This window comes from Bombina bombina, chromosome 1 (assembly GCF_027579735.1).
Source record: "Bombina bombina isolate aBomBom1 chromosome 1, aBomBom1.pri, whole genome shotgun sequence".
NCBI lineage: Eukaryota > Metazoa > Chordata > Amphibia > Anura > Bombinatoridae > Bombina > Bombina bombina.
The window spans coordinates 1,075,619,515-1,075,632,355 of record NC_069499.1 but is presented as its reverse complement, the minus strand read 5'-3'; the positions used below and the strand labels follow the sequence as shown (position 1 = coordinate 1,075,632,355).

The 12,841-nt window shown below is 39.0% G+C and overlaps 1 protein-coding gene across 1 annotated transcript in view; it reads left to right on the top strand.

Moving 5' to 3' along the window:
- Positions 1-12,606, top strand: part of RIPOR3 (RIPOR family member 3) — a 626,178-nt gene extending 613,572 nt beyond the window's left edge. Inside the window, exon 22 of the mRNA XM_053692678.1 lies at positions 10,232-12,606. Coding sequence (XP_053548653.1) covers positions 10,232-10,332 — 101 coding nt within the window. The 3' untranslated portion in view covers positions 10,333-12,606. The remainder of the gene's footprint in view (positions 1-10,231) is intronic.
- The last annotated feature ends 235 nt before the right edge of the window (positions 12,607-12,841 follow it).

Here is a 12,841-nt window from a genome sequence, read left to right as displayed (position 1 = left end):
TGGTCTGAAGGAATTCTCCTTCTTTGGTACAATGAAGAGATTTGAATAAAACCCCATCCCCTGTTCCGGAACTGGAACTGGCATAATTACTCCAGCCAACTCTAGATCTGAAACACAATTCAGAAATGCTTGAGCTTTCACTGGATTTACTGGGACACGGGAAAGAAAAAATCTCTTTGCAGGAGGTCTCATCTTGAAACCAATTCTGTACCCTTCTGAAATAATGTTCTGAATCCAAAGATTGTGAACAGAATTGATCCAAACTTCTTTGAAAAAACGTAACCTGCCCCCTACCAGCTGAACTGGAATGAGGGCCGTACCTTCATGTGAACTTAGAAGCAGGCTTTGCCTTTCTAGCAGGCTTGGATTTATTCCAGACTGGAGATGGTTTCCAAACTGAAACTGCTCCTGAGGACGAAGGATCAGGCTTTTGTTCTTTGTTGAAACGAAAGGAACGAAAACGATTGTTAGCCCTGTTTTTACCTTTAGATTTTTTATCCTGTGGTAAAAAAGTTCCTTTCCCACCAGTAACAGTTGAAATAATAGAATCCAACTGAGAACCAAATAATTTGTTTCCCTGGAAAGAAATGGAAAGTAGAGTTGATTTAGAAGCCATATCAGCATTCCAAGTCTTAAGCCATAAAGCTCTTCTGGCTAAGATAGCCAGAGACATAAACCTAACATCAACTCTAATAATATCAAAAATGGCATCACAGATAAAATTATTAGCATGCTGGAGAAGAATAATAATATCATGAGAATCACGATTTGTTACTTGTTGCGCTAGAGTTTCCAACCAAAAAGTTGAAGCTGCAGCAACATCAGCCAATGATATAGCAGGTCTAAGAAGATTACCTGAACACAGATAAGCTTTTCTTAGAAAAGATTCAATTTTTCTATCTAAAGGATCCTTAAACGAGGTACCATCTGACGTAGGAATGGTAGTACGTTTAGCAAGGGTAGAAATAGCCCCATCGACTTTAGGGATTTTGTCCCAAAATTCTAACCTGTCAGGCGGAACAGGAAATAATTGCTTAAAACGTTTAGAAGGAGTAAATGAATTACCCAATTTATCCCATTCTTTGGAAATTACTGCAGAAATAGCATTAGGAACAGGAAAAACTTCTGGAATAACCGCAGGAGCTTTAAAAACCTTATCCAAACGTATAGAATTAGTATCAAGAGGACTAGAATCCTCTATTTCTAAAGCAATTAGTACTTCTTTAAGTAAAGAGTGAATAAATTCCATCTTAAATAAATATGAAGATTTATCAGCATCAATCTCTGAGATAGAATCCTCTGAACCAGAAGAGTCCAAAGAATCAGAATGATGGTGTTCATTTAAAAATTCATCTGTAGAGAGAGAAGATTTAAAAGACTTTTTACGTTTACTAGAAGGAGAAATAACAGACAAAGCCTTCTTTATAGATTCAGAAACAAAATCTCTTATGTTATCAGGAACATTCTGCACCTTAGATGTTGAGGGAACTGCAACAGGCAATGGTACATTACTAAAGGAAATATTATCTGCTTTAACAAGTTTGTCATGACAATTATTACAAACAACAGCTGGAGGAATAGCTACCAAAAGATTACAGCAGATACACTTAGCTTTGGTAGATCCAGCAGGCAGTGATTTTCCTGTAGTATCTTCTGGCTCAGATGCAACGTGAGACATCTTGCAATATGTAAGAGAAAAAACAACATATAAAGCAAAATAGATCAAATTCCTTATAAGACAGTTTCAGGAATGGGAAAGAATGCCAAATATCAAGCTTCTAGCAACCAGAAGCAAATAAAAAATGAGACTGAAATAATGTGGAGACAAAAGCGACGCCCATATTTTTTAGCGCCAAAAAAGACGCCCACATTATTTGGCGCCTAAATGCTTTTGGCGCCAAAAATGACGCCACATCCGGAACGCCGACATTTTTGGCGCAAAATAACGTCAAAAAATGACGCAACTTCCGGCGACACGTATGACGCCGGAAACGGAAAAGAATTTTTGCGCCAAAAAAGTCCGCGCCAAGAATGACGCAATAAAATGAAGCATTTTCAGCCCCCGCGAGCCTAACAGCCCACAGGGAAAAAAGTCAAATTTTTGAGGTAAGAAAAATATGATAATTCAATGCATAATCCCAAATATGAAACTGACTGTCTGAAAATAAGGAAAGTTGAACATTCTGAGTCAAGGCAAATAAATGTTTGAATACATATATTTAGAACTTTATAAATAAAGTGCCCAACCATAGCTTAGAGTGTCACAGAAAATAAGACTTACTTACCCCAGGACACTCATCTACATGTTTGTAGAAAGCCAAACCAGTACTGAAACGAGAATCAGTAGAGGTAATGGTAAATATAAGAGTATATCGTCGATCTGAAAAGGGAGGTAAGAGATGAATCTCTACGACCGATAACAGAGAACCTTATGAAATAGACCCCGTAGAAGGAGATCACTGCATTCAATAGGCAATACTCTCTTCACATCCCTCTGACATTCACTGCACGCTGAGAGGAAAACCGGGCTCCAACTTGCTGCGGAGCGCATATCAACGTAGAATCTAGCACAAACTTACTTCACCACCTCCCTTGGAGGCAAAGTTTGTAAAAACTGATTTGTGGGTGTGGTGAGGGGTGTATTTATAGGCATTTTAAGGTTTGGGAAACTTTGCCCCTCCTGGTAGGAATGTATATCCCATACGTCACTAGCTCATGGACTCTTGTTAATTACATGAAAGAAAGCAAAGTTGACTTAGAAGACATATCAGCATTCCAAGTTTTAAGCCATAAAGCTCTTCTAGCTAAAATAGCTAGAGACATATACCTGACATCAACCCTAATGATATCAAAGATGGCATCACAAATAAAATTATTAACATGTTGAAGAAGATTAACAATGCTATGAGAATTATGATCTGTTACTTGTTGCGCTAAAGCTTCCAACCAAAAAGTTGAAGCTGCAGCAACATCCGCTAAAGATATAGCAGGTCTAAGAAGATTACCTGAACATAAGTAAGCTTTTCTTAGAAAGGATTCAATTTTCCTATCTAAAGGATCCTTAAAGGAAGTACTATCTGCCGTAGGAATAGTAGTACGTTTAGCAAGAGTAGAGATAGCCCCATCAACCTTAGGGATTTTGTCCCAAAACTCTAATCTGTCAGATGGCACAGGATATAATTGCTTAAAACGTTTAGAAGGAGTAAATGAATTACCCAAATTATTCCATTCCCTGGAAATTACTTCAGAAATAGCATCAGGGACAGGAAAAACTTCTGGAATAACTACAGGAGATTTAAAAACCTTATTTAAACGTTTAGATTTAGTATCAAGAGGACCAGATTCCTCTATTTCTAATGCAATTAAGACTTCTTTAAGTAAAGAACGAATAAATTCCATTTTAAATAAATATGAAGATTTATCAGCATCAACCTCTGAAACAGAATCCTCTGAACCAGAGGAATCATTATCAGAATCAGAATGATGATGTTCATTTAAAAATTCATCTGAAAAATGAGAAGTTTTAAAAGGAGGAATAACAGACATAGCCTTCTTAATGGATTTAGAAACAAAATCTCTTATGTTAACAGGAACACTCTGAGTATTAGATGTTGATGGAACAGCAACAGGTAATGTAACATTACTAAAGGAAATATTATCTGCATTAACAAGTTTGACATGACATTCATTACAAACAACAGCTGGAGGAACAGATACCACAAGTTTACAGCAAATACACTTAACTTTGGTAGATCCAACATCAGGCAGCGATTTTCCAGAAGTATCTTCTGATTCAGGGTCAATCTGAGACATCTTTAATATATCCTTAAATGACAGTTTCAGGAATGGGAAAAAATGCCAGTGAACAAGCTTCTAGCAACCAGAAGCAAATAAACAATGAGACTTACAGGGAGTGCAGAATTATTAGGCAAATGAGTATTTTGACCACATCATCCTCTTTATGCATGATGTCTTACTCCAAGCTGTATAGGCTCGAAAGCCTACTACCAATTAAGCATATTAGGTGATGTGCATCTCTGTAATGAGAAGGGGTGTGGTCTAATGACATCAACACCCTATATCAGGTGTGCATAATTATTAGGCAACTTCCTTTCCTTTGGCAAAATGGGTCAAAAGAAGGACTTGACAGGCTCAGAAAAGTCAAAAATAGTGAGATATCTGGCAGAGGGATGCAGCACTCTTAAAATTGCAAAGCTTCTGAAGCGTGATCATCGAACAATCAAGCGTTTCATTCAAAATAGTCAACAGGGTCGCAAGAAGTGTGTGGAAAAACCAAGGCGCAAAATAACTGCCCATGAACTGAGAAAAGTCAAGCGTGCAGCTGCCAAGATGCCACTTGCCACCAGTTTGGCCATATTTCAGAGCTGCAACATCACTGGAGTGCCCAAAAGCACAAGGTGTGCAATACTCAGAGACATGGCCAAGGTAAGAAAGGCTGAAAGACGACCACCACTGAACAAGACACACAAGCTGAAACGTCAAGACTGGGCCAAGAAATATCTCAACACTGATTTTTCTAAGGTTTTATGGACTGATGAAATGAGAGTGAGTCTTGATGGGCCAGATGGATGGGCCCGTGGCTGGATTGGTAAAGGGCAGAGAGCTCCAGTCCGACTCAGACACCAGCAAGGTGGAGGTGGAGTACTGGTTTGGGCTGGTATCATCAAAGATGAGCTTGTGGGACCTTTTCGGGTTGAGGATGGAGTCAAGCTCAACTCCCAGTCCTACTGCCAGTTTCTGGAAGACACCTTCTTCAAGCAGTGGTACAGGAAGAAGTCTGCATCCTTCAAGAAAAACATGATTTTCATGCAGGACAATGCTCCATCACACGCGTCCAAGTACTCCACAGCGTGGCTGGCAAGAAAGGGTATAAAAGAAGAAAATCTAATGACATGGCCTCCTTGTTCACCTGATCTGAACCCCATTGAGAACCTGTGGTCCATCATCAAATGTGAGATTTACAAGGAGGGAAAACAGTACACCTCTCTGAACAGTGTCTGGGAGGCTGTGGTTGCTGCTGCACGCAATGTTGATGGTGAACAGATCAAAACACTGACAGAATCCATGGATGGCAGGCTTTTGAGTGTCCTTGCAAAGAAAGGTGGCTATATTGGTCACTGATTTGTTTTTGTTTTGTTTTTGAATGTCAGAAATGTATATTTGTGAATGTTGAGATGTTATATTGGTTTCACTGGTAAAAAATAAATAATTGAAATGGGTATATATTTGTTTTTTGTTAAGTTGCCTAATAATTGTGCACAGTAATAGTCACCTGCACACACAGATATCCCCCTAAAATAGCTATAACTAAAAACAAACTAAAAACTACTTCCAAAACTATTCAGCTTTGATATTAATGAGTTTTTTGGGTTCATTGAGAACATGGTTGTTGTTCAATAATAAAATTAATCCTCAAAAATACAACTTGCCTAATAATTCTGCACTCCCTGTAATGTGGAGACAATAATGACGCCCATATTTTTTAGCGCCAAAAAAGACGCCCACATTATTTGGCGCCTAAATGCTTTTAGCGCAAAAAATGACGCCACATCTGGTAACGCCGACACTTTTGGCGCAAAAACGTAAAAAATTACGCAACTTCCGGTGACAAGTACGACGCCGGAAATAACTTAGAAAAATTTTTTGCGCCAAAAAAGTCTGCGCCAAGAATGACGCAATAAAATGAAGCATTTTCAGCCCCCGCGAGCCTAACAGCCCACAGGGAAAAAAAAAAAGTCAAATTTTTAAGGTAAGAAAAAAATTGATTATTCAAATGCATTATCCCAAATAATGAAACTGACTGTCTGAAATAAGGAATATTGAACATCCTGAATCAAGGCAAATAAATGTTTGAACACAAATATTTAGAACTTTATATAAAAGTGCCCAACCATAGCTTAGAGTGTCACAAAAATAAGACTTACTTACCCCAGGACACTCATCTACATGTAGTAGAAAGCCAAACCAGTACTGAAACAAGAATCAGTAGAGGTAATGGTATATATAAGAGTATATCGTCGATCTGAAAAGGGAGGTAAGAGATGAATCTCTACGACCGATAACAGAGAACCTATGAAATAGACCCCGTAGAAGGAGATCATTGAATTCAAATAGGCAATACTCTCTTCACATCCCTCTGACATTCACTGCACGCTGAGAGGAAAACCGGGCTCCAACCTGCTGCGGAGCGCATATCAACGTAGAATCTAGCACAAACTTACTTCACCACCTCCACGGGAGGCAAAGTTTGTAAAACTGATTTGCGGGTGTGGTGAGGGGTGTATTTATAGGCATTTTGAGGTTTGGGAAACTTTGCCCCTCCTGGTAGGAATGTATATCCCATACGTCACTAGCTCATGGACTCTTGCTAATTACATGAAAGAAACAAAGACAACTCTCTACGTCCCATCATAGACTACCGTGAATTAAACAAAAAGACCATAAAAAAACGCTATCCACTCCCATTGATTCCAGAGCTTATTGAAAGACTTCATGAAGCTAAGATTTTCACCAAACTGGACTTAAGAGGAGCATACAACCTGGTAAGAATCAGAGAGGGGGATGAGTGGTTGACTGCATTCAGAACCAGGTATGGTCTTTTTGAGTACCTCATGAGGCCATTTGGGTTGTGCAATGCCCCAGCTACCTTTCAGCACTTCATAAATTACGTATTCAGATGTATGTATGTGAGATGGGTTTTATCAAGATTAAGGGTACACAGCCTGTATGCTAAACCTGAGAAGTGTGAGTTTAACACAGATAGGATTTCTTTCCTAGGCTACCATATTAGTCCTAGTGGTATCCGTAATGCAAGATGATAAAGTGGAGACTGTAAAAAAATTGGTTACAACCTACAACTAGGAGACAACTCCAAAGATTTCTTGGATTTTTTAATTACTATAGAAAGTTTATCAAAGATTTTTCAAAGATTGCAAAACCTTTAACTAAACTCAACAGTTCTACTCAAGTCTTCCGATGGAATTCTGAAGCTACTAAAGCGTTTGAATATCTCAAATCAAGATTCACCACAGCTCCAATTTTAAGATTTCCTGATTCCACATTACAGTATACCCTTGAAGTTGACTCGTCTGATTATGCTCTTGGAGCTGTACTCTCTCAAATAATTTCATTGTCAGAGCCACTACACCCTGTAGCATTTTTCTCCAAAGTACTAAGTCCCGCAGAGGTTAATTATGCTATTGGGGATAAGGAACTCTTGGCAATTAAGAAGGCTTTGGAGTACTGGAGACACCTTTTAGAGGGTACACAACTGCCAATCATTTTAACTGATCATAAGAATTTGGAATTTCTACAAACAAGTAAAACTCTTTCATCTCGCCAGGTTCGCTGGAGTCTTTTCTTTACTCGTTTCAATTTTCACATTGTCTATTGTCCCTCAAGTAAGAACGGTAAAGCTGATGCCCTTTCTAGAAAAGATAACAAACCAAGTTACCCACTTACTACAACAAGCATAATACCCTCAGAAAAATTCATAGGACTCACATCCTCCTTCATAAAGGAATTGAAACAGTCTTTGTCAACTGACACATTTATACCCACAACTCAACTAGTTAAAAAGGAAGATGGATTGTTCTACTACAACAACAAACTCTATGTTCCTCAAGATTTAAGATCTCATGTGTTAAAATCACACCATGATTCACCGCTATCTGGTCATCCTGGTCAAGACAGTTCTGGTGGCCTACTATGAGGAAAAGTGTAAAACAATACGTCCAAACTTGTACTATATGTTTCACCTCAAAGTCAGAAAAGAGACCTCCTTATGGTCTGTTAATACCACTACCAATTCCTGATCATCTTTGGCAGCATCTATCTTTAGACTTCATTGTAGACCTACCTGTATCCAGTAACATGAATAAAATGGCTCATTTCCTGCCCTTTCATAAACTACCTACCTCCTCTGAAACAGCTACTTTATTCATAAACAACATTGTTAAGTTGCATGGTTTCCCTGCTACAGTAATGTCTGATCGTGGCACTCAATTTACCTCCCGATTTTGGAAGGCTCTGTCGGAACATCTTCAAATAGATCATCGGTTCACAACTTCTTTTCATCCTCAAACCAACGGACAGGCAGAACGATTAAATCAGTGGCTAGAACAATACCTCAGATGTTATTGTTCTTACCAACAAGGTGATTGGGTAAAATTTATATCAATGGCAGAATTCGCCTTCAATGATTCATTAAACTCCTCCACTAAAACAACACCCTTCCAGGCAAACTATGGTTTTCACCCAAAATCCATACCCTGCTCAATTGGGAACACTGAATCTCCAGTAGCTAACGACTTAGCCAACTCACTACTAGATAATTTTAGGTATCTTAAAGAAAACATCAAAGTCTCCCAACTGTCTCAAAAAAATACTACGATCTCAGAAGACGACCCTCTCTACAATAATCTTTAGGAGATCTGGTGTGGTTATCCACAAAAAACTTGAGACTCCAAATTCCCAGCAAAAAGTTAGGAGGATTATTTATTGGACCTTTTCCTATCAAGAAGATAGTAGACCCTAATGCAGTTACCTTACAGCTACCACTATCAATTAAGGTACATCCCACGTTCCACGTCTCTTTGCTCAAGCCTTACATTGCCCCAAGAGACCTTCATCCAGTACTACCACCCAAGTCCACATTAGTTGATTCAGAAGAATATGAGGTTGATTTTATTGTGGACTCCAGAATCTGTAACGGGCGGGTACAGTACTTAATTAGGTGGAAAGGATTTTCATATAATGATGACACTTGGGAACCTTTGTTTCACCTCAGGAATCCTGACCGGCCTGGTCCGTAAGCTGTGGATCAGCTTCCTTGGGGAGGGGGTCATGTCAGGATCTCTCTATTCTTGTTCCTTCCATCTCACCTATTGTTACCTCCCTCCTCAAACTCCTCCCACTTCCCCTTTAAGTTTGTGCTGCACCTAACCACAGGTGCTTAGTATTTTGGATTACCATTAGTCAGAATCCTGAGCTGTTTGCTGTTTCTCACACAAGGAATCCTCAAACTCTCTTTTTGTATCATCTACTTCTGAATCTGGATTGAATTACTCTGCTAAGGGAGATCTTTACTGCTGCATTACCTCTCTCCCTGAGTCTGGAGCGTTTCCACTCAGTGCCTGTCAGCTGCTGCATTACCTCTCTCCCTGTGTCTGGAGCATTTCCACTCAGTGCCTGTCAGCTGCTGCATTACCTCTCTCCCTGTGTCTGGAGCATTTCCACTCAGTGCCTGTCAGCTGCTGCATTACCTCTCTCCCTGTGTCTGGAGTGTTTCCACTCAGTGCCTGTCAGCTGCTGCATTACCTCTCTCCCTGTGTCTGGAGCATTTCCACTCAGTACCTGTCAGCTGCTGCATTACCTCTCTCCCTGTGTCTGGAGCATTTCCACTCAGTGCCTGTCAGCTGCTGCATTACCTCTCTCCCTGTGTCTGGAGCATTTCCACTCAGTACCTATCAGCTGCTGCATTACCTCTCTCCCTGTGTCTGGAGCATTTCCACTCAGTACCTATCAGCTGCTGCATTACCTCTCTCCCTGTGTCTGGAGCGTTTCCACTCAGTGCCTGTCAGCAGCTGCACTACCTCTCTCCCTGTGTCCGGAGTGCTTAGAATCATTAGCAGGAGGTTGTTCTCTCAGCTACCAGCTGTATATCATCTTAACACCAAATATTTACAGACTCTGGATGCGGTCCTCCTGTTAACCTGGTTTAACATTACACTGAATAAATGTTACTTTGTTGGCTTCTTCCTTTCTGTTGCTAATTATTTAAACAGTTACGATCATCAAACTAAATTCATTAACCTCTCATCTCCCTACTTATTCATAGTAGGTTTAAAGAGGTAAATGATACAATTACACAATTAAAGGTATATACTCACCTAAAGATTCCTACATAAAAGGTATTGAGTACAATTCAAGCAGATTGTGATCCACCATTGACAAGGAGCATTACATTAGTATTTGCGATTAAAGGTATTTGTGTGTCATTACAGCTCAGTCAGCCAGTCCAGAATTTGTGTTAGACTATAAGCTGTGAATAAAGGCTGAGCCTGAAATAAACATATATACAATTAGAGGATATATCATTTTTGCGTATATTTGGGAAACAAGTCTCTTAGCAAACTATTTAGTCTTGTAAATTCAAGATCTTTGAGGTGAGAAGTCTAGAAGCCTTTGTAATATTGTGATTATATTTCAGGTCAAAAAGGACGTCAAGTCTTTGGAAGGACTGATAAGATCTGCTGTGAACTGCAAGATACATTAGTAGTGGATGGAGAAATAGAAATCACAGTATTCTGATTCAATTATATATATGAAGATAAATATGTATTACGATCACTCTTTTCTTTTTGTTTGTAAAGATGTTTTTTACTTAATATGTATATTTTGATTTAAAATATATTGCAAAAATTGTGTTAACATCAGAGATTCACTTCCACTTGCATATCGTATATAAAAAGTAAATGGTGTTCTTTGGGCATGTTACAGTTTTGCAAAGTATGAAAAAAATAAATAGAGCTGACCTAGTCATCATCTGGATATACTTATTGGCTTGAGCAATTGGCTGCATTATCCTTGTCCTCTGTTAAAATGGGTGCAGGGGTTCTAGCGGGCACTAGATAATGATATAAGCTTACAGTTATTATTTGCAAAACTGTACATGCAAAACAGAAAAATCATACTTCTTTATATTGCAAAATCATTGATACATGGTTGTTGATATCAGTGTAAATTAGAGTTGAAAAGTTACATCATTATAGCAATATGTTGAAAATATTCTGCTATATTGCGAGTTTTGTCGGTAATGGTGTGCGGTGCTAACGAGCAGTTTTCCCTCACTGCTCACCTACAGACAACGCTGGTATTACGGGTTTTTACGTTAGCCACAGAAAAGTGAGCGGAGAACAAAATTTTGCTCCAGATCTCACCTCAATACCAGCGCTGCTTATGGTAGCGGTGACCTGGCAAAACGTGCTCGTGCACGATTTCCCCACAGGAATCAATGGGGGAGAGCCAGCTGAAAAAAAACCTAACACCTGCAAAAAAAGCAGCGTAAAGCCCCATTGATTCCTATGGGGAAATAAAATTTATGTCTACACACCCTAACATGAGCCCCGAGTCTAAACACCCCTAATCTTACACTTATTAACCCCTAATCTGCCGCCCCCAACATCGCCGACACCTGCATTATATTATTAACCCCTAATCTTCCGCTCCGGACACCGCCGCCACCTACATTATATGTATTAACCTCTAATCTGCTGACCCCAACATCGCCAACACCTACATTATATTTATTAACCCCTAATCTGCCTCCCCCAATGTTGCTGCAACCTACCTACACTTATTAACCCCTAATCTGCCACCCCCAAAGTCCCCGCCACTATATTAAAGTTATTAACCCCTAAATCTAAGTCTAACCCCAACACCCCCCTAACTTAAATATAATTTAAATACATCTAAATAAAATTACTACAATTAACTAAATTATTCCTATTTAAAACTAAATACTTACCTATAAAATAGACATGTGCGATTCGATTCGGTCCGAATCGAAATTCGTATGAATTTGTCGAATTCGGAGATTCGGATCGATTAGAATTTCAGAATTGTGGTAGTGCCGAATCTACCGAATCGATTTGAATTTATTCAGTAGATTCGGATGGCCGTGTATTACACTAGTATTGTACAGTATACTAGTGTAATACACAGCACATCCCACTTAACACTGACTGAAATTCCGAATCTATTCGAACCGAACTTTCCACAAATCCGAAAGAATCCGAATGAATCCGAAACAAATTCATTTGATTTCTTCCGAATTCGAATCGATCTGAACTTCGAATCGGTCCGAATCTAATTTTTCGAAGCTGCACAAGTCTACTATAAAATAAACCCTAAGCTAGCTACAATATAACTAATAGTTACATTGTATCTAGCTTAGGGTTTATTTTATTTTACAGGCAAGTTTGTATTTATTTTAACTAGGTAGAATAGTTATTAACTATTTAATAGCTACCTAGTTAAAATAAAGAAATTTACCTTACCGAAGTTACAATTACATCTAACACTACACTATAATTAAATTAATTCCCTAAATTAACTACAATTAAATACAATTATCTAAAATAAGAAAAAAAAACCACTAAATTACAGAAAATAATAAAATAATTACAAGTTTTTTAAACTAATTACACCTAATCTAATCCCCCTAATAAAATAAAATAAATAAAAAAAAAATAATAAAAAGCCCTACCCTATACTTAATTACAAATAGCCCTTATAAGGGCCTTTTGCGGGGCATTGCCGCAAAGTGATCAGCTCTTTTACCTGTAAAAAAAGTACAATACCCCCCCAACATTACAAAACCTAACACTAACCCCTTGAAGATCACCCTACCTTGAGAAGTCTTCACCCAACCGGGCCGAAGTCCTCAACGAAGCCGGGCGAAAGTGGTCCTCCAGACGGGCAGAAGTCTTCATCCAAGCCAGCCAGAAGAGGTCCTCCAGATGGACAGAAGTCTTCATCCAGTCGGCATCTTCTATCTTCATCCATCCGGCGTGGAGCAGGTCCATCTTCAAGACATCCGACGCGGAGCATCCTCTTTGTTCTTCATCCGACGACTGAATTAAGATTCCTTTAAATGACGTCATCCAAGAGGGAGTCCCTTCAATTCCGATTGGCTGATAGAATTCTATCAGCCAATCGGAATTAAGGTAGAAAAAATCCTATTGGTCTGATGCAATCAGCCAATAGGATTGAACTTCAGGTCGCATTCTATTGGCTGTTCCAATCAGCCAATAGGATT